The 16,179-nt window shown below is 39.9% G+C and overlaps 1 protein-coding gene across 4 annotated transcripts in view; it reads left to right on the top strand.

The window, feature by feature from the left end:
- The window catches only part of DHX15 (DEAH-box helicase 15), a 51,412-nt gene extending 35,890 nt beyond the window's left edge, over nucleotides 1-15,522 (top strand). For 3 of the 4 annotated variants that reach the window (XM_075148850.1, XM_075148852.1, XM_075148851.1), the window contains exons 11-14: nucleotides 1,703-1,825; nucleotides 4,156-4,346; nucleotides 13,585-13,754; nucleotides 14,956-15,522. In XM_075148850.1, coding sequence (XP_075004951.1) covers nucleotides 1,703-1,825; nucleotides 4,156-4,346; nucleotides 13,585-13,754; nucleotides 14,956-15,073 — 602 coding nt within the window. In that variant the 3' untranslated portion in view covers nucleotides 15,074-15,522. The remainder of the gene's footprint in view (nucleotides 1-1,702; nucleotides 1,826-4,155; nucleotides 4,347-13,584; nucleotides 13,755-14,955) is intronic. The other variant, XM_075148853.1, reaches the window with a different exon arrangement.
- The last annotated feature ends 657 nt before the right edge of the window (nucleotides 15,523-16,179 follow it).

The following is a 16,179-nucleotide window of genomic DNA, read 5'->3' as shown; positions in this document are numbered from 1 at the left end:
ATAGTCCTAGTATTTGTGAGGACTGTTCCCCAAAGTAAACACTTCTTTAAGCCAGCAGCATGACTGTGTGTTATGGTGCCTTAAGTCCACATAAAGATTGTCAGGCTCTGGGTAGCAATCCATGTATTAATAGTTTGGACTGAACAGAAAACTAGATAGCAGAAAAGAGCAGAGACTAGCATTGAATAGATGAGCAGATTAAATGATTGTACTTCATTTTATAAGAGCTGTGGTGTCTTGCTGTGGGGTAGAAGGTGCTATTACTTTTTCAGAGCAGTGACTTAAGCCAGTGATAGAATAATTTGGAATTTCCTTTTATTAGGCTGAGTTTGAAATTAAAATACACTTTATATTACCTCTGTTTTCAAATGCAGGACCCAAAATACAGGATGTTTATTTTGCACCTGCATTTCCATTTTCTTTAATGCATTGGTCTTGCTGATTTGTTACCATGTGATTCGCTGTTGCAGTGTGTATTTTTTTTCTCAAGTTCCATCTAGTATTCAATTCAACATATTTTTGAAATGTAGTGTTTTGGGCCTTTTATGGGAATTTAAGAATAAAATAAAGTAAAACTACGTAACACCCCACAAAAAGGCCCTCATCTGTTAGGGACAGATGAGATGCAAAGAGGTGATCTCATGAGGTTGGTGGGCTTCAGTTATGAGGAGGCTAATGTAGTCCCAAGCAGCTGGAAAAAGATAAAGGATTTGTAGCATTTTACTTAGCATTGATTTTATTGAAATTTAACCTCTTAAAAATTACATCTACTTAAAACCAAACTGATTTTTTTTCTCCTGTAGATCTCTATAAAGTGAAGATCTCTTATAACTACTTTCAACATTTTGTGAATTAGTATTGATATTACAAACCTGTAAGAATATTGATAGACCATGAATTAAGTTGGCTGCAATACTATTTGTGGTCTTTGGTAGTCTGTATTTGGAAAGGGAATGTTAAAAGACGATTTTTGGATTCAGGTCAGACTGAGTCAGATTTACGTAAGAGAATATAATGATAGAGAAAGCTCATCACATTGCGATTTTTTTTTTTTTATTTCAAGTAGTGCCAAAGGACGGTTTAACCTTCCACCACTACCGCTACCATCACAACCTTTAGACTTAATAATACCTTCATTCACATGTTTCTGTATACCAGTGCTGATAACAATACCATCTGGGGAAGAGGACTTGACTTTACTAGTGTGTTCTGTCTAGTAGCAGACTTGTGATAAAACTCATGTTTGTTTAGACTGTGCTAGTGCAGTACAGTTTCAGAACTACCTTCTTCACTCTGTCCATAGAGGCTTTCTGAGAAAGCAAATTTGTAATTAAGTGTTTTGTTACATGGTGTATTAGCTCTTGGTAGAGCTATCAGCACTGGGTCTTGAACTAAGATCTGTTTAGCCTTTCAGTATACATAGGCAATCTTGATGGCCTTCAGACTAGAGATTTTGATGCCTACGTATAGTTCTATTAAAATAATCAGGTACTCTGTAGCTTTGAAACCCTCTTGTCTTACAGATGTGGTTAGGTGTTGATGTACCAAATCAAGGTAGTAAACAGTCCAAGATGCAGTTGGAGGCCATCCTGCCCTGCCCTATGCTCTGTGAACTGACCTAGCTAGGCCTTGTTCCTCTATCTGTGAATGCGTGACTCATCGATATGGGCGTTTGTGTTGGGCCCATACCAACCTTGTTTAGTCCCACAGTGTTTTGTTCGCCCCACGGAAGCAAAGAAAGCAGCAGATGAAGCCAAGATGAGGTTTGCCCACATAGATGGAGATCATTTGACGTTGCTGAATGTCTACCATGCTTTCAAACAAAGTAAGTGTGCACCTGTTTTAGCAAAATTATTTTTAATGCGTTGTGCTGCCAGCTTTTGTTCCTGGGTTCCAAGGACAGTTGAAAGGCTTGGGCTTGTTTTTTGAGCCATTCAATTGTAATCTTAAATCTTTTTCTTTTTTTTTTTTTTTGAAGTATGTAGAAGAGCTATTTAAGTGCTACTTTCCTTTGGGGGGGAAACAAAAGCAAAAAACTAGCCAAGAGATCATGTAATAAATTGATGAGTATGGAGACAAGCCAGGCTTTTAAATCAGTGCTTGGGTAACCTTGGACAGAAGGAAGTAAGCGTTCCTATAATTAAGAAATATTGGAAGTTTGCTATCTGACATTAATTATGGAAAAATCTGCATAATTGCTTAGTAATTTTTCAGGGAGAGCAGTGCAGAAAATACTCTGAATTTGGAGAAGGGTATGTTCCTAGAACCAAAATCTTTTTAATCCTAACTTTTTAATATAGTTAGGAATTCTCTAATAAGGCCTTGGGATGGATTGAGAGGCAAAGGGGTGATGCATCAACAAGAAGTAACTTAGAGCCATACAAGAAATTTATTTCATTTACCTCATTTCTGTGTATGGATTTTAGGGAAAATGTATGGTCCTCCTCAGCATAGCTGAAGTATCTTTTAGCAGCTTGAAAAAGATGGGAATGAACAGGTGAAGCTAGGAGTTCTCTTGAAAAATGACTACATAAGTGGCACACTTTTTTAACAGTGACTTATCCTGGTGGTAAGTAAAAAGATTACTCTCAGCTGCCGACCAGGTTAAATTAGATGCTCCAGTTGCATTTTCCTGTAAGCAAACAAAAAAGCAACAGTCTTTTACCTGAGTAAAAAAAAAAAAAAAACAAACCACAACTCAGTGCCCCTTTCTGTTGCACTTTTGATCTAGAAATTTTGCTTTGAAACATTCTAACACTGTATTGTTATGTGGCAATCCAAAATAAAGGGTATCTTCAGAGTAAATGTTCGAACAAAACTATTCAAAACTGTTTAAAACAATAGCTGAGAAACTTCTGCTACGTACTTGTGAACTGGAGATGTCTGTTGCTTGTTTTTTTCTGATAGCTTTTTTAGTTAACAGGGTCCAGTATGTCTTGGAGACATTTTGTTTGTGCATGTTTCTAGAAGCCACTGCTTTTGTACTTGGGTTACTGAGGGATGGAATTATTTGGGGGATAATCTTTTGTTCAGTTTCACTGTGAAATTGAGTAGGATTTCTGGGATTCAGGATCAGAAGACAAAATGCTGCTACTGTTTGTATCTAGAACAATATAACAGTTATGGGTCATCTAAAATGCACAAGTTCAAATGGCACAAAGTAGCATGCTATGGTACTACAGTTCTAATTCTACTGTATGGTGTACAAAAGTTTCAGCATTCACACTTCATTTTAAATATGTTCTGTAAGATAAAGTGCAGAAACAACTTAAACTTTCCTCAAATTATGTAACTTTCCTTCTTTCCAATGCAAATTAAGAATCGTGTCTCCCTGTACAAGAGATACTTTTAAGTTTTAAATTTTGGTAAGGCTTGCTTTGTTGCATTATTAAACTGACAAAGATTAGAAGAGAATCACTTGAAAAGTAACAGATTTGGTAGGGAAAACTGGGTTTCTTGATGTTAAACATGCAGGTTTTTATCCTGACAGAATGGTGTAGGCTTGCTGTCTTAACAGATTTCTTACTAGAGCTATCAGCAGTAGAAACAGTAACTTAAGACTACCGAGTTCCGTTACTGACCAGTCACCTTCATTTACTTAAACTGCTGTGAGGTGCATCACACTTAGTATTAGATTAGTATGTTTGCATAGCTCTTAACTGTTACTTGAATGCTTAATTTAAGGAGGGTTTGGCTTCTCAAATACAATATAATTACGTACAATCTTCCTGTGTGTTCATTGCACACTACAGTTAAAGATTGTGCAGTGTTCCTTTATGTTCAGTTACATTTTACACTGCAGCTTTGGAAGGTGACTTTTCTAGTTGGCAGGGCATGATTTTTGAAATATATGAAATTTATTGATGTGGTATTTCAGCAAAACATCAGTGATTGTGTGTGTGTGTTATGTTGGTGAGGGGAAAAAAAGCTAATTTTCTTTTGTCCTGACCACATGGTTCCTGAATAGAAAACAATTTGGACAAGTTATCTAATGTAGGAAATCAACTGAATAAACTAAGAGCTGTTGTCATTTATAAAAGTTCATGGATGTTTTTTCTGGTTCATGTGACTGATCAGTTGGTTAGTTGCTGTTTTATTTACTTGTTCTAATTGGATGAAATACTCATTTTTGATTCATGTTTTTTAATGTTGCAGATCATGAGTCGGTTCAGTGGTGTTATGACAACTTCATTAACTACAGGTCCCTGATGTCTGCAGACAATGTACGCCAACAGCTGTCACGAATCATGGATAGATTTAATTTGCCTCGTAGAAGCACGGACTTTACCAGCCGCGACTATTACATCAACATAAGAAAGGCGTTAGTTACTGGGTATTTCATGCAGGTATGTGTGCATTCTTGTAGGGAACATAGTTCAGTGTTTAAGTGGCTTTTAATGTTAGTATGGTTATTATAATTTATCAAAACTTTATGAATGTTGCTTAAATTATATTTGGCTAACTATATTACCACTTAGTCTTTGTCAGGTTATTACTCAAGCTTTAGTCAAATCTTATTTGGAAGAGAAGTTGTAGGCAATCTTACTAGTATCAAAATACTGTTTCTGGCACGACCAGTCAGGAATTGACCACTAACTTCTGAATAGCTGAGGAAGTAACTTCATAAAACATTTCAAAGTAACTGCAGATTATGTAGGTTTTAAATTATTTCTGTTCTGATACAAACAGGGGAAGTATAATTGTATATGAATATTAATTATATATAATCCTTATATAAGGAGATACTTTGTTTCGCATACTTTTCCATATTTATATTTCACTTTTAAATTACATGAGTCACAAGTACTGGAGTACTGGAGCACGTCTGTAATCTCAAGATGTATGCCATTTGTAACTCATTTGCCCCTTGAAAACCAGGGTGTTACAGAAGCCAGTCTCCACTGCTACCTCCGGGATGCTTTGCATTTCATGTTAAGCATGCCGCCAAGCTAGAATGCAGGCTGCACTTTTTGCTTTTGGTGCTTGGTTTTTTGGGGTGATTCTTGCATAGTCCCTTTGTGCTGTGTTTTTTCTCTACAGCATTCATCCCTGGGGCTAGAAGAGTCCCTTTGCTGGCTCTTGCAGACCCAGGGGTACAGAACCTTTAATGGGAGTGAGTCTTCATCCTCACTGACTCTGGATTTTTGTGATAATGTTTTGCCCAGCAAACATGCATTCTGACGCATCTCAGCAATGTCTCTGCTAGAGCCTAATATCTCACTTCGGGAGAACACAATCTTGTTACCCTTAAGAGGCTGACCAGTGCCCATGGCATTTCCTGATTTTTCACTTGGGTTGTGCCCTAGTGGTGGTTGAGCACAAAAGCTTACCAGCTGAAAAGGGAACCATTAGTTAGCGGCTGTGCAGATTAGAATGGCAAGCAGCTTGACAGGCACGCACTGACCACATCCTGACTGGGGCATAGACTTGGGTACCACCTATGTTTAACACCCCCTCCCTGCCCCCCCCTTTCCCGCCCCAGAGAAAACGGTGCCTTCCCCAGGGCTAAGCCAGCCAGCCAGTCTATAGGAGAAACATATTTCTGAGTTTTCTGAATACAGGAATATATCCATGTCAGCAACTGCATTTCTCTGTAATGCAAATGGGAGATTAAGGCTGCTGGCTGCTTTTAAATATTAAAACAGTTCTAAAGACTGACTTGCTGTGACTCTTCAGACAAGCAGGCTAGTCACTGTGTTCAGCCCTTGCTTTTGGGACATGTTTTCTTCATCTTTCTTGGAGGACGCTTTAGTACACATTCCCACCTACACCTTTAGCTCTGTAAATGTTTTGCAAGACAAAGAACAGTTCTGCCCAACAGTTCTTGTTGGGCCCCAGCTGCTTGAGGCAGGTCTGATTGCCATGGTTGCACTTTGTTTGGCAGAGTATCCTATGGCTTCCTTTATTTGCTTGGACCTCTAGGAGGTTATATCCTTGGAAGTTTGTGCACTGTCAGTTTGTTTTACGTTATTCAGAGTGTAACTCTTCCTCCAATAGATGTTTTCCTGCCATGGATGTGGAACTGCACTGTTGGTGTAGGTAGCTTTTTGGTCTCTACTGCTCAGGAGTTAAAGATCTGACTTTATATTTTTGCTGTGAATAGAGTAGTAGGCTCACATAGATGAAAATGAAAGCCTTTCTGGAAGCCTCCTCGGGCTTCCATCGCCAATAGGTTGTTTACCACACCCCTCACACAAAATGCCTAATGGAATTTTTGGGCCGAATCAAGAAATAGCTATGGCAGACCTGTTGAAGGCATTTGGAGTGGAAGCCATTTCAACAGTTTCTTTTCTCCTTTGATGTGTTTGACTCCATTTTATTTTGAATTTCTTTGACTCTTTAACCTCTGTGATAGTGTGATACCTGTTTGACCTTGACTTGAAACTTCCCTCATGAATTCCATGTTGCTTTGAGTAACCTTCAGTAGAAAACTTAGAAATATAAATACTTACAAATATAAATACTCAAAAGAGATGTTATTTGCCAGCAGCTGAAGTACTTAAAAATGTAGTCTTGTGTGCACATTGTACCCTCTCTAAGCAGATATTCAGGCTCAAGCATTTGGGGGCTTTTGTTCAGGAAACTTGAGTAATGAAATGCATACATCAGTCTTTGTCCTCTTAGTACAGAACATGCGTGGAATTCCAAGTCTGAACGCTTGCAAAGTATGTGCACATACAGTGGATAGTCTCTGCATGTCTAGTACTAAGGTCTATGGGCCACATGTGGGAGAAGTTTAAGTTTAAAGATGCCATGTGAAGTGGAAAAAAACAGTACCAGCCATTCTTCTGAAGTAGATCTCATTGACTGCATTGTTTTGTACTTCGGTTTGCCTACTGTCCTAAAAACAATCATAAAATTTTAATGTAGAAATTTCTGTACTAATCAAGACCTGTGGTTGATGTCAGATGGTGTTATTAACTATTGAAATAGTACTAATTGACCGGCCTGGCTGAACGGGGAGCTCTTGCTGGGACTCCGGAAAAAAAAAAAGGAGAGTTTATCACCTTTGGAAGAAGGGGCAGGCAACTCAAGAAGAGTACAGGGATCTCGTTAGGTCGTGCAGAGAGGAAACTAGAAAGGCCAAAGCCCTTCTAACCCAGCTAAAAGTCAACCTGGCCACTGTCTTAAGAGGCAACAAAAAATGCTTTTACAAGTATATTAATGACAAAAGGAGAGCCAAGGAGAATCTCCATCCTCTATTGGATGCGGGGGGGGGGAACGTTGCCACCGAGGACAAGGATAAGGCTGAGGTACTTAACGCCTTCTTTGCCTCAGTCTTTAATAGCCAGAGCAGTTATCCTCAGGGTACTCAGCCCCCTGAGCTGGAAGATAGGGACAGCGAGCAGGATAAACCCCTCATAATCCAAGAGGAAGCAGTTAACGACCTGCTACGCCACCTGGATGCTCACAAGTCTATGGGGCTGGATGGGATCCACCCGAGGGTACTGAGGGAGCTGGCGGAGGAGCTTGCCGAGCTGCTTTCCATCATTTACCAGCAGTCCTGGTTAACTGGGGATGTCCTGGACGACTGGAGGCTAGCCAGTGTGCCGGCCATCTATAAGAAGGGCTGGAAGGAGGATCCGGGGAACTACAGGCCGGTCAGCCTGACCTCGGTGCCAGGGAAGATCATGGAGCGGTTTGTTTTGAGGGTGCTCACGAGCCATGTGCGGGACAACCAGGGGATCAGGCCCAGCCAGCACGGGTTCATGGAAGGCAGGTCCTGCTTGACCAACCTGATCTCCTTCTATGAGCAGGTGACCCGCCTGGTGGATGAGGGAAAGGCTGTGGATGTGGTCTACCTGGACTTCAGTAAAGCCTTTGACACTGTGTCCCGTGGCTTTCTCCTAGAGAAGCTGGCGGCTCACGGCCTAGACAAGTACACTCTTCGCTGGGTAAAAAACTGGCTGGACGGCTGAGCCCAGAGAGTTGTGGTGAACGGAGTTAAATCCAGTTGGCGGCCGGTCACGAGCGGTGTTCCCCAGGGCTCAGTACTGGGGCCGGTCCTGTTCAATATCTTCATCAATGATCTGGACGAGGGGATCGAGTGCTCCCTCAGTAAGTTTTCAGGCGACACTAAGCTGGGCGGGAGTGTTGATCTGCTGGAGGGTAGGAAGGCTCTGCAGAGGGACCTGGACAGGCTGGATCGATGGGCTGAGGGCAACTGTGTGAGGTTCAACAAGGCCAAGTGCCGGGTCCTGCACTTCGGCCACAACAACCCCAGGCAACGCTACAGGCTTGGGGAAGAGTGGCTGGAAAGCTGCCCGGAGGAAAAGGACCTGGGTGTGCTGATTGACAGCCGGCTGAACATGAGCCAGCAGTGGTAGCCCAGGTGGCCAAGAAGGCCAATGGCATCCTGGCCTGTATCAGAAATAGTGTGGCCAGCAGGAGCAGGGAGGTGATCGTGCCCCTGTACTCGGCACTGGTGAGGCCGCACCTCGAATACTGTGTTCAGTTTTGGGCCCCTCACTCCAAGAAGGACATGGAGGTGCTGGAGCGTGTCCAGAGGAGGGCAACGAAGCTGGTGAAGGGCCTGGAGCACAAGTCTTATGAGGAGCGGCTGAGGGAACTGGGGTTGTTTAGCCTGGAGAAGAGGAGGCTGAGGGGAGACCTCATCGCGCTCTACAACTACCTGAAAGGAGGTTGTAGCGAGGTGGGTGTTGGTCTCTTCTGCCAAGTAACCAGCGTTAGGACGAGAGGAAATGGCCTCAAGTTGCGCCAAGGGACAGATTGGACATTAGGAGAAATTTCTTTACTGAAAGAGTGGTCAGGCCTTGGAACAGGCTGCCCAGGGAAGTGGTTGAGTCACCATCCCTGGAAGTATTTAAAAGACGTGTAGATGAGGCGCTTAAGGACACAGTGTAGTGGGCATGGTGGTGTTGGGTTGACGGTTGGACTCGATGATCTTAAAGGTCTTTTCCAACCTTAATGATTCTATGATTCTAATTATATAATTAGTACTAAGTCCTGTAAATTTGCCTGCCTTCAGTTGTGTGTCAGTGACTGATAAATGGGGAATTTGTGCTGGTGACAAATAATTTTTTTACCCTTCATATTTAAATACAAACTCGAATTCCAGTAAATCTGCCATAGAGAAGCAAAGGGAATAGTAAAATAGTTTAAAACTGCCAACAATTCTGTGTGTAGAAAAACTTCTGGAAGAATAGATATTGACAAGAAGTTAAATGTCTTACAAAGTTCTTGTGTTACGTCCCTAGTTTCTTTTAGTTTTTATAATGGAAAACTTTTATTGGCTTTTTCCAGTAACTATTTCTATATCACACATCAGAATATGCAAAGTATAAAATAGAGCAAGAGTGATGCTTGCAAAATCACTAAGAAACTGCTCATTGAAAATAAAATACATTGGAGAAATACTGATTTCTCAATACCTCAGTGCTAGATACATCCTGTCTTAAGAAGGGAGAGGGACTGGACAATTGTACAACTTTAACACAATCTTAATTTGGCAACAAAACTCAAGAACTAGAATAGATGATTATTTACTCAACAGAAGTAGAAAAACTAAGTTATTATTTTGAAGTGTTAATAAACATGTGACTGAAAAAACTGTGTGGTAAAGACTAAGCAAAAAAATAATTACACCGCAGGAAGTAAGCTAAGGAAACTGTTAAAATTGAGTTGGAAAAGGCAAGCAAATGCCAAAGTATCTTAAAGATGGGTCATCTTCCTCTTAGCAATTTTTTTTGAGACTGTTATTACCAGTTGTCTTAAAGAACTTAGATTTTTATCATCGTATTTCCAATCTAGTAGTGAAGGCAGAACAAGAATTGATAGTTGAAAATTTAAATCAGAATTTAAAGGTGGAACAAAGTCCTGTAGTATGTGGTAGAGCCACCACTGTCCTGTGGTGTCTTCAAATCAAGCTTGGAACCTTTTTTGGAAGATGTGGCTTAGTCAAACACAGGATATATCAGGGTCACTACAGAGGATGAAATTAAATGACCTGTGCTATACAGGAAGTTAGATGTCAGGTGATTGGACTGCTAATTAAAATCTCATTCTTGCTGCTACTCAGTCTCCGGTGCTATTTGAGTATAGAATGATGTATATTTTAAAGTCTTTACATAATCAAGCTCCTACAATAACAGAATGGTAATAAAATAAACCTATGACAGTAAGGTGGTCACCAGTGCATTTAAGGGTATTCATTTTGCTCTTTAAGAATGCAGAAGAACAGTTTAAAACTCTTTAACAGCTTCAGAAACACTGTTGCGTGCTCTGCAAGCAGAAATTGCAGAAATCCAAGCAACTGACACTGCTCCTTTTGGTGCATCCTAGCATTCTTTTTTCCAAAAGATAGACAAGAAACTATCATTTCTCTAAACCGTCTGTCAAGACTAGCGTGCCAAAATTTGTATCCTTAAATCTAAAAAAGGTTGGATCTTGAGGTACTATTCCTGCTTTTGCCCTTTTAAGTGCATTTGGATTTACAGTGTTTGACATGTTTGATTAAAGACCCCTGGCTGGGCCCTCTAGGTTTAATGACATGATAGATAATAAATAAGCACTAGCACACGTAAGATTTCAGATGAGGGTGTGTCATTCTTAATCAAATTGTGACATCCTTGAAACCTCTGTTACAAGAACTTGAACTAAAACCTTTTCCTATGGTGGCATGTGCCCTGGTGGCCGCTGTTTCCCTGTGGGTTTGTCATGTTGATAAAAGCATTATAATTGTCTCTAAATGATCAGCAGGGGGCTTTCTCAGTCTGCAGAGTAACCTGTTGCAGAGATGCATGGGCTGGCTTGGCTCTTTATGGTCCTTTTAGGGTCATGTTTGTGTAGCTCCTTATGTCGTTTAGTCAATAGCGTTAATAGCTTTTCCCTCCATTTACAGCCCCATTCTTTGTTCAGGTAGCCTAATTCACAAATGTTTTATACTAATACATGACAAATTCCTTGACAATCTCGGTGTTCCCTAGTATCTTGCTTACTACTGCTAGTCATTGAAAAATGAACCCATTTCATAGACATGCTTTGTATGATTCTGTGGTTTCTGTGGAAGCTTATGCTTTTTATACTGTGAAAACATCACAGAATCACAGAATGGTTGAGGTTGGAAGGGACCTGTGGAGGATATCTGGCCCAACCACCACTACCGTGTATCTTACAGGCACTGGAATTGGTTGCATGCCAGGGGTTCAGAGGAGCATATGTGCCTGCGCTGCCTCCCGTGTGTCCTTGTTCACTCCCTTATGTCAGCCTAGGTGCTTGCCTGAGCCCATTCTGAATTCTTTTAGCATAGTGATCTGGCAAGCCACTTACACCTTCAGAGGAGAAGCAGAATTGGCTCTGTCAGCTGTGTTGAAACAGTTCAGGCCAGGAGGGAGCAGGAAGATGTAGTAGCTGACAGTTAGATCATTGTTGCTCACTGTGGAGCCATAGCTTCACTGTGTATTTCGTTATAGGGTGTTGCCATTACTTGAACCTGAAATTCTTTACCAATCTGTGTGCTAACAAGCACACTTAATAGCAACATCTAAATAGGATAAATACTGTAGCTCTATGTTAGCTTAGGATTGTAATAAGTCACAGTAGTATCTAACTACTTAAAGGTGACTTATTCCTGATACCCATGTTCTAAGGAAACATTTTTTTCTTAATTGGGGTTATTCCCTGTCCTTCCCTGGAAATTAAGAGCTAACTGTACTTTTCTGTAGCATTTCTTTTTCTTTGAGTATGCTTAATTAATTATTTCAGAATCTTTACTTAGTTCAGAATTACGCAAAGTGAACAAGAAATACAACTCTCTACTATCATTATAAATGACATGGAAAAGGAAATTGTATGTATTTGGGAAAGCTAGGTGATAAGACTTTACTATTTTAATACATCTGAGTGAGACTGAGGTGCTAAAGGTAAATTGTATTGATTTAAATTTAACAGCACACCGTTTTCTAGAATGAAAACTAAATAAATGAATTGTTCTGTCCTTTTATAGGAAGAACAGAAACAGATAGCACCCAAGTATTTTTGTACGCATGCTTTACTTTTGATATGAAAAATGAGATTGACGTAAAAAAAAACCAAAACCAAAACAAAACAAAAAAAAAAAACCAAAACCAACAAACAAAACCCCCTTCCTTTAAAAAAAAAAAGTGTAATCCCACAGCAGCATATGTGCTGTAATTGTGCTAGATCTGTGACAGATGAGTGTCTAGTCAGGTTTGGTTTGCTATTTAATTTTGCAAACGTTGGATTGAGTTGGATGAAATTAAGCCTAATTTGTTACAGACAGTGCACTGTTAATCTCCTTTTAAAAGACCCTCTGTTGGCTCCCCAGATGTGAAATAAAGTAGCGGTGTAATCTCTAAAATCCTGGGTGAAAAGATTTGCAGACTATTGAAATACTTTGTTCCACTCCTAAAACATGTTCTTTATATTAATGTCATAAAATATAAGAGAGAAGCACACTCTACTCAGTAAGTAAAGGAGACGCTCTGACTTAAAACTTGAGGTAGCTATTGCTTTAGAAATCCTGGGATTTTAATCTAATAGATGGAATTTACCTTTGAATAGGAAAGAAAAAAAAAAAGGTGAGGTATACCTAGGAATTAAGAAAACAAGGAAGTACACAGTCTATGTTAGAGGAAAGCAGCTAATGATGATCTGATTAAAAATGTGTCTTTTGGACATCTTTCAGCCATTGTCCGTCCTGCTTAATCTTTTTACAGTGTGTTTGTGTGTGTATATGTATGTAATGAAATAAGTACTGAGGTCATCTTGAATTACCAGTATCAAAAAGTTAATTTTAGTTACCTGTTCTGTTAGATTAACTGTTCTTACAGTGGATATCCTTCCAAGGATAACTGTCTGCTTTACCAAATCTTAATGAGCTAGGTATCAGAGCATCTCAGCGAGGTAGGCATTATTCCCTTTCATAGAGCGAGAAGCTTGGTCAGAGAGAGGTTAATTGATTTTCACCAAGGTCACAGCAGAATTGTGTTGCTGAACCTACGTTTTCCAGCTCTGAAGCTCATGCTGTAACAAGACTGTTCTTATTTCTGACATACTAAACTTCCCATTCTTACTGGACTGACATATTTTTAAGCCCACTGCGTTAGAGGATTTGCAGAATAATATGTGCATCAGTAAAATTACTACTGAAACACTGCACTAATAAAAACTTGAGAGGATAACATTGCGGCTTACTGGTCCCACAGCAGCTACTGCAATGAAGTGCTTGATGCAGATGTCTGTGGTAGACCGCAGTTGACTTTGTGTGATGTTACAAACCTGTATGATATTCCCTTCCAATACTTCTGTTTGCATTGCTGTTGTTCTAATAATGATTCTTCTTTTTGGGTGATAACTATTTTTGTATGTTGCTTGAATTGTACATTATAATATACACTTACCATGGCAGTTAGCAAAAACATCTGACATCTTGATTGTGTCTATAAAAAAATCTGAATAGCTGAAGTGGTCAAGTAACGTGCCAAATTTAGATGAGGTTTGAAAGTTGGGCTAGTGTGTTTTGTATGGAACACCTAACAGTCAGCTTGAAGTCACTTCATGTAAAAATTGCCTGTGGTAATGAAAGAATGTCTTTTTACTTAGGTGGCACATTTGGAACGAACAGGGCATTACTTAACAGTAAAAGATAACCAGGTGGTGCAGTTGCATCCTTCTACTGTTCTTGATCATAAACCAGAGTGGGTGCTCTATAATGAGTTTGTCCTTACAACAAAGAATTACATCCGGACATGTACAGACATCAAGCCAGAATGGTAAGCCGAAAGAGTTAAAACAGTCATGACCTACTGTAAAGCTCTTGTTTTTCTTTTTCCTTTTTTAAATTGAGGTAATTCCTTTCACTTTTCCTGAAGCAAATATTCTTAAAATGGTTTGGGGGATGACATGGGCTTGAGATCTTGTAGATGACTAAAAGTTTTCTTTGTGGATACTTGTTTCTGTTTGTGGGAGTTGTGTGTAAAACTCGGGTGCCCAGGCATCTGTGCAGTGCGCAGAGAGATGCTTGACTTAAAACCAGTTACTTTGGTAAGCCTGTTGGGGAGGAGCTTCTTGGAGATGCTAGGTTTGGGCATATGTCCTAGCACCCACGTGTGTACCTAAGTTAAGAGGTACCGGTAGATGCCTCCGTTCTCAAGGTCTAGGACCTCTCTTAGCAGTAGGTGTCTGTAACTTTTCTGGAAGGATCTGAACAGGATTCAGTGCTTTTTTAAAATATGAAGGAAAGAGGTGGTATAACCTGCCCTGTCGTAATATTTATTAGTCAATGGAGTGCGTATCAAGGAAATTAGAGGCCTGACCCTCTGCAGACAAGCAGAGATGTACATCGTCTTGCCTGTCTTTAAGGTTGTACTTAAACTGCCAAGTTGTAAGCTTTGGGGACATGGGAGGCTCTTCAACTGTTGTTGAAATTGTGCTGTTGTGCAAAACGAGTTTAAAGATTCGTAAGCTGGAAAACATAGTCCGTAGTATTTTAATGGAAAATATGTGTTTGAATCCTTCCTTAGAAATCTTTTTCTGAACAAGTGCTGTATAGCCTGAAGCAGGATCCTATGGCCTTGGTTACATTTCTAAGCTTAAAACAGCCAAGGCTGAACTGTGCTCTTGCACACGCTGATATTTAGGTGGACTTCTGTGGACTTTTGTGGCTTTGACATGAAGCAGCAGGCCTGCCTCTATGGGCTACTGTGGCAAGTGCTGAAGCAGCAGCGTGGGTCTGCAGGGATCATATGGCGGAACAGGAGCGTCTCGCTACACTCAAGTGCTTTGGACTTGGGCACTTGCACAGGATGGGACTGAGATGTAAATGCATGTGCATGTGTGTAAACTTTCATTACTCTTCGGATCGCAGAATGAGCTGAAAATAAGGGATAACCTTTGTTTTCCTCGGTTGTAGAATTTCTGTAGGATGCATCTGAAAGTTTGAGTATTAGTAACAAACTTTTCCTTTTTTGACAGGCTGGTGAAAATTGCCCCTCAATATTATGACATGAGCAATTTTCCACAGTGTGAAGCAAAGAGACAGTTGGATCGCATCATTGCCAAACTTCAGTCCAAGGAATACTCGCAGTACTGAATTTGTGCTTTGAACTGAAGTTATTCAGAGGACAGCTTTAAGAGATGAAAGGATTCAGAGTTCAAGTTGTGCTCTTCACTTTGGTTCAATAATGGCCTTTATTTTGAAAGCTTTTTAATTTTTCTTTACAGTAAATATTCCATTCTGATTTCATAAATTAAACATTTATGCCTCCCTTTTGTGTTGACACTGTAGCTCATACTGGAAAAGCTGATCAATGTTTTGCAGTTTACTGAAAGTAGTTCTATATATAACAATGTTATAAGCATTTCTTTAGAAATGGTTGAAAATGCTTCTAAAAATGTGATTATCGACCATGGTATGCATGATCGTTGTAATTGTTGACATTCCTTTTAGAAGTTGTGAAATGTTACAACTTGTGCTTATGTAGACACAATCTTCAGCTTCAGTACAAAGGTACTGACTTCAATAAAGTCTATTTATACTAATTTTTTGCCACAGTATGTCAGTATTTCTATTGTTTTGATCAAAACGTGAGAAGCCGTTTAGTCTCCTGTTAAACTGCTGTTTTATTGACATGGCAGTAGTTTAATATTTTAATATGAAAAGTGCGGATGCTTAAGCCACAATTATGGTGACATCAATATAATACATACAATGTTGATCCCTTGCAAACTTGTTTAAATTATGTAGGAAATTGTTTTAAAAATGAAATGCATGCAGAATTTTTTTGGAGAATGCTTTCTTCAAACATACTCCTAGATATTTTTTGGACAGAACTGTAGTAATATGTCCTGTAAAGTGAAGTGTCTGTGGCCAGTTAGACATTACCCTGCTGGGCAATGTTCAGATACAGTTTAAGATCAACACAAATAATACTTAAGTGACGCTGTAGGTCAAATTACATTGCACCGTTGTAATTTTGTAGTGATTTTTAGTGAAATATGACTTGACAGCATTTTCAGTTGGGGAAAGCTAATCCCATGTGGAGTTTATAGTAAGATTTGATCAGAGGGCTGGAGCACCCTCCTGTGAGGAAAGGCTGAGAGAGTTGGGGTTGTTCAGCCTGGAGAAGAGAAGGCTCTGAGGAGACCTTACTGCGGCCTTTCAGTACTTAAAGGGGGCTTAGAAGAAAGATGGAGAGA

This window comes from Calonectris borealis, chromosome 4 (genome assembly GCF_964195595.1).
Source record: "Calonectris borealis chromosome 4, bCalBor7.hap1.2, whole genome shotgun sequence".
Taxonomy (NCBI): Eukaryota; Metazoa; Chordata; class Aves; order Procellariiformes; family Procellariidae; genus Calonectris; species Calonectris borealis.
Note: the sequence above shows the minus strand (reverse complement) of the source record. Positions and strands in the feature narration are given on the sequence as shown.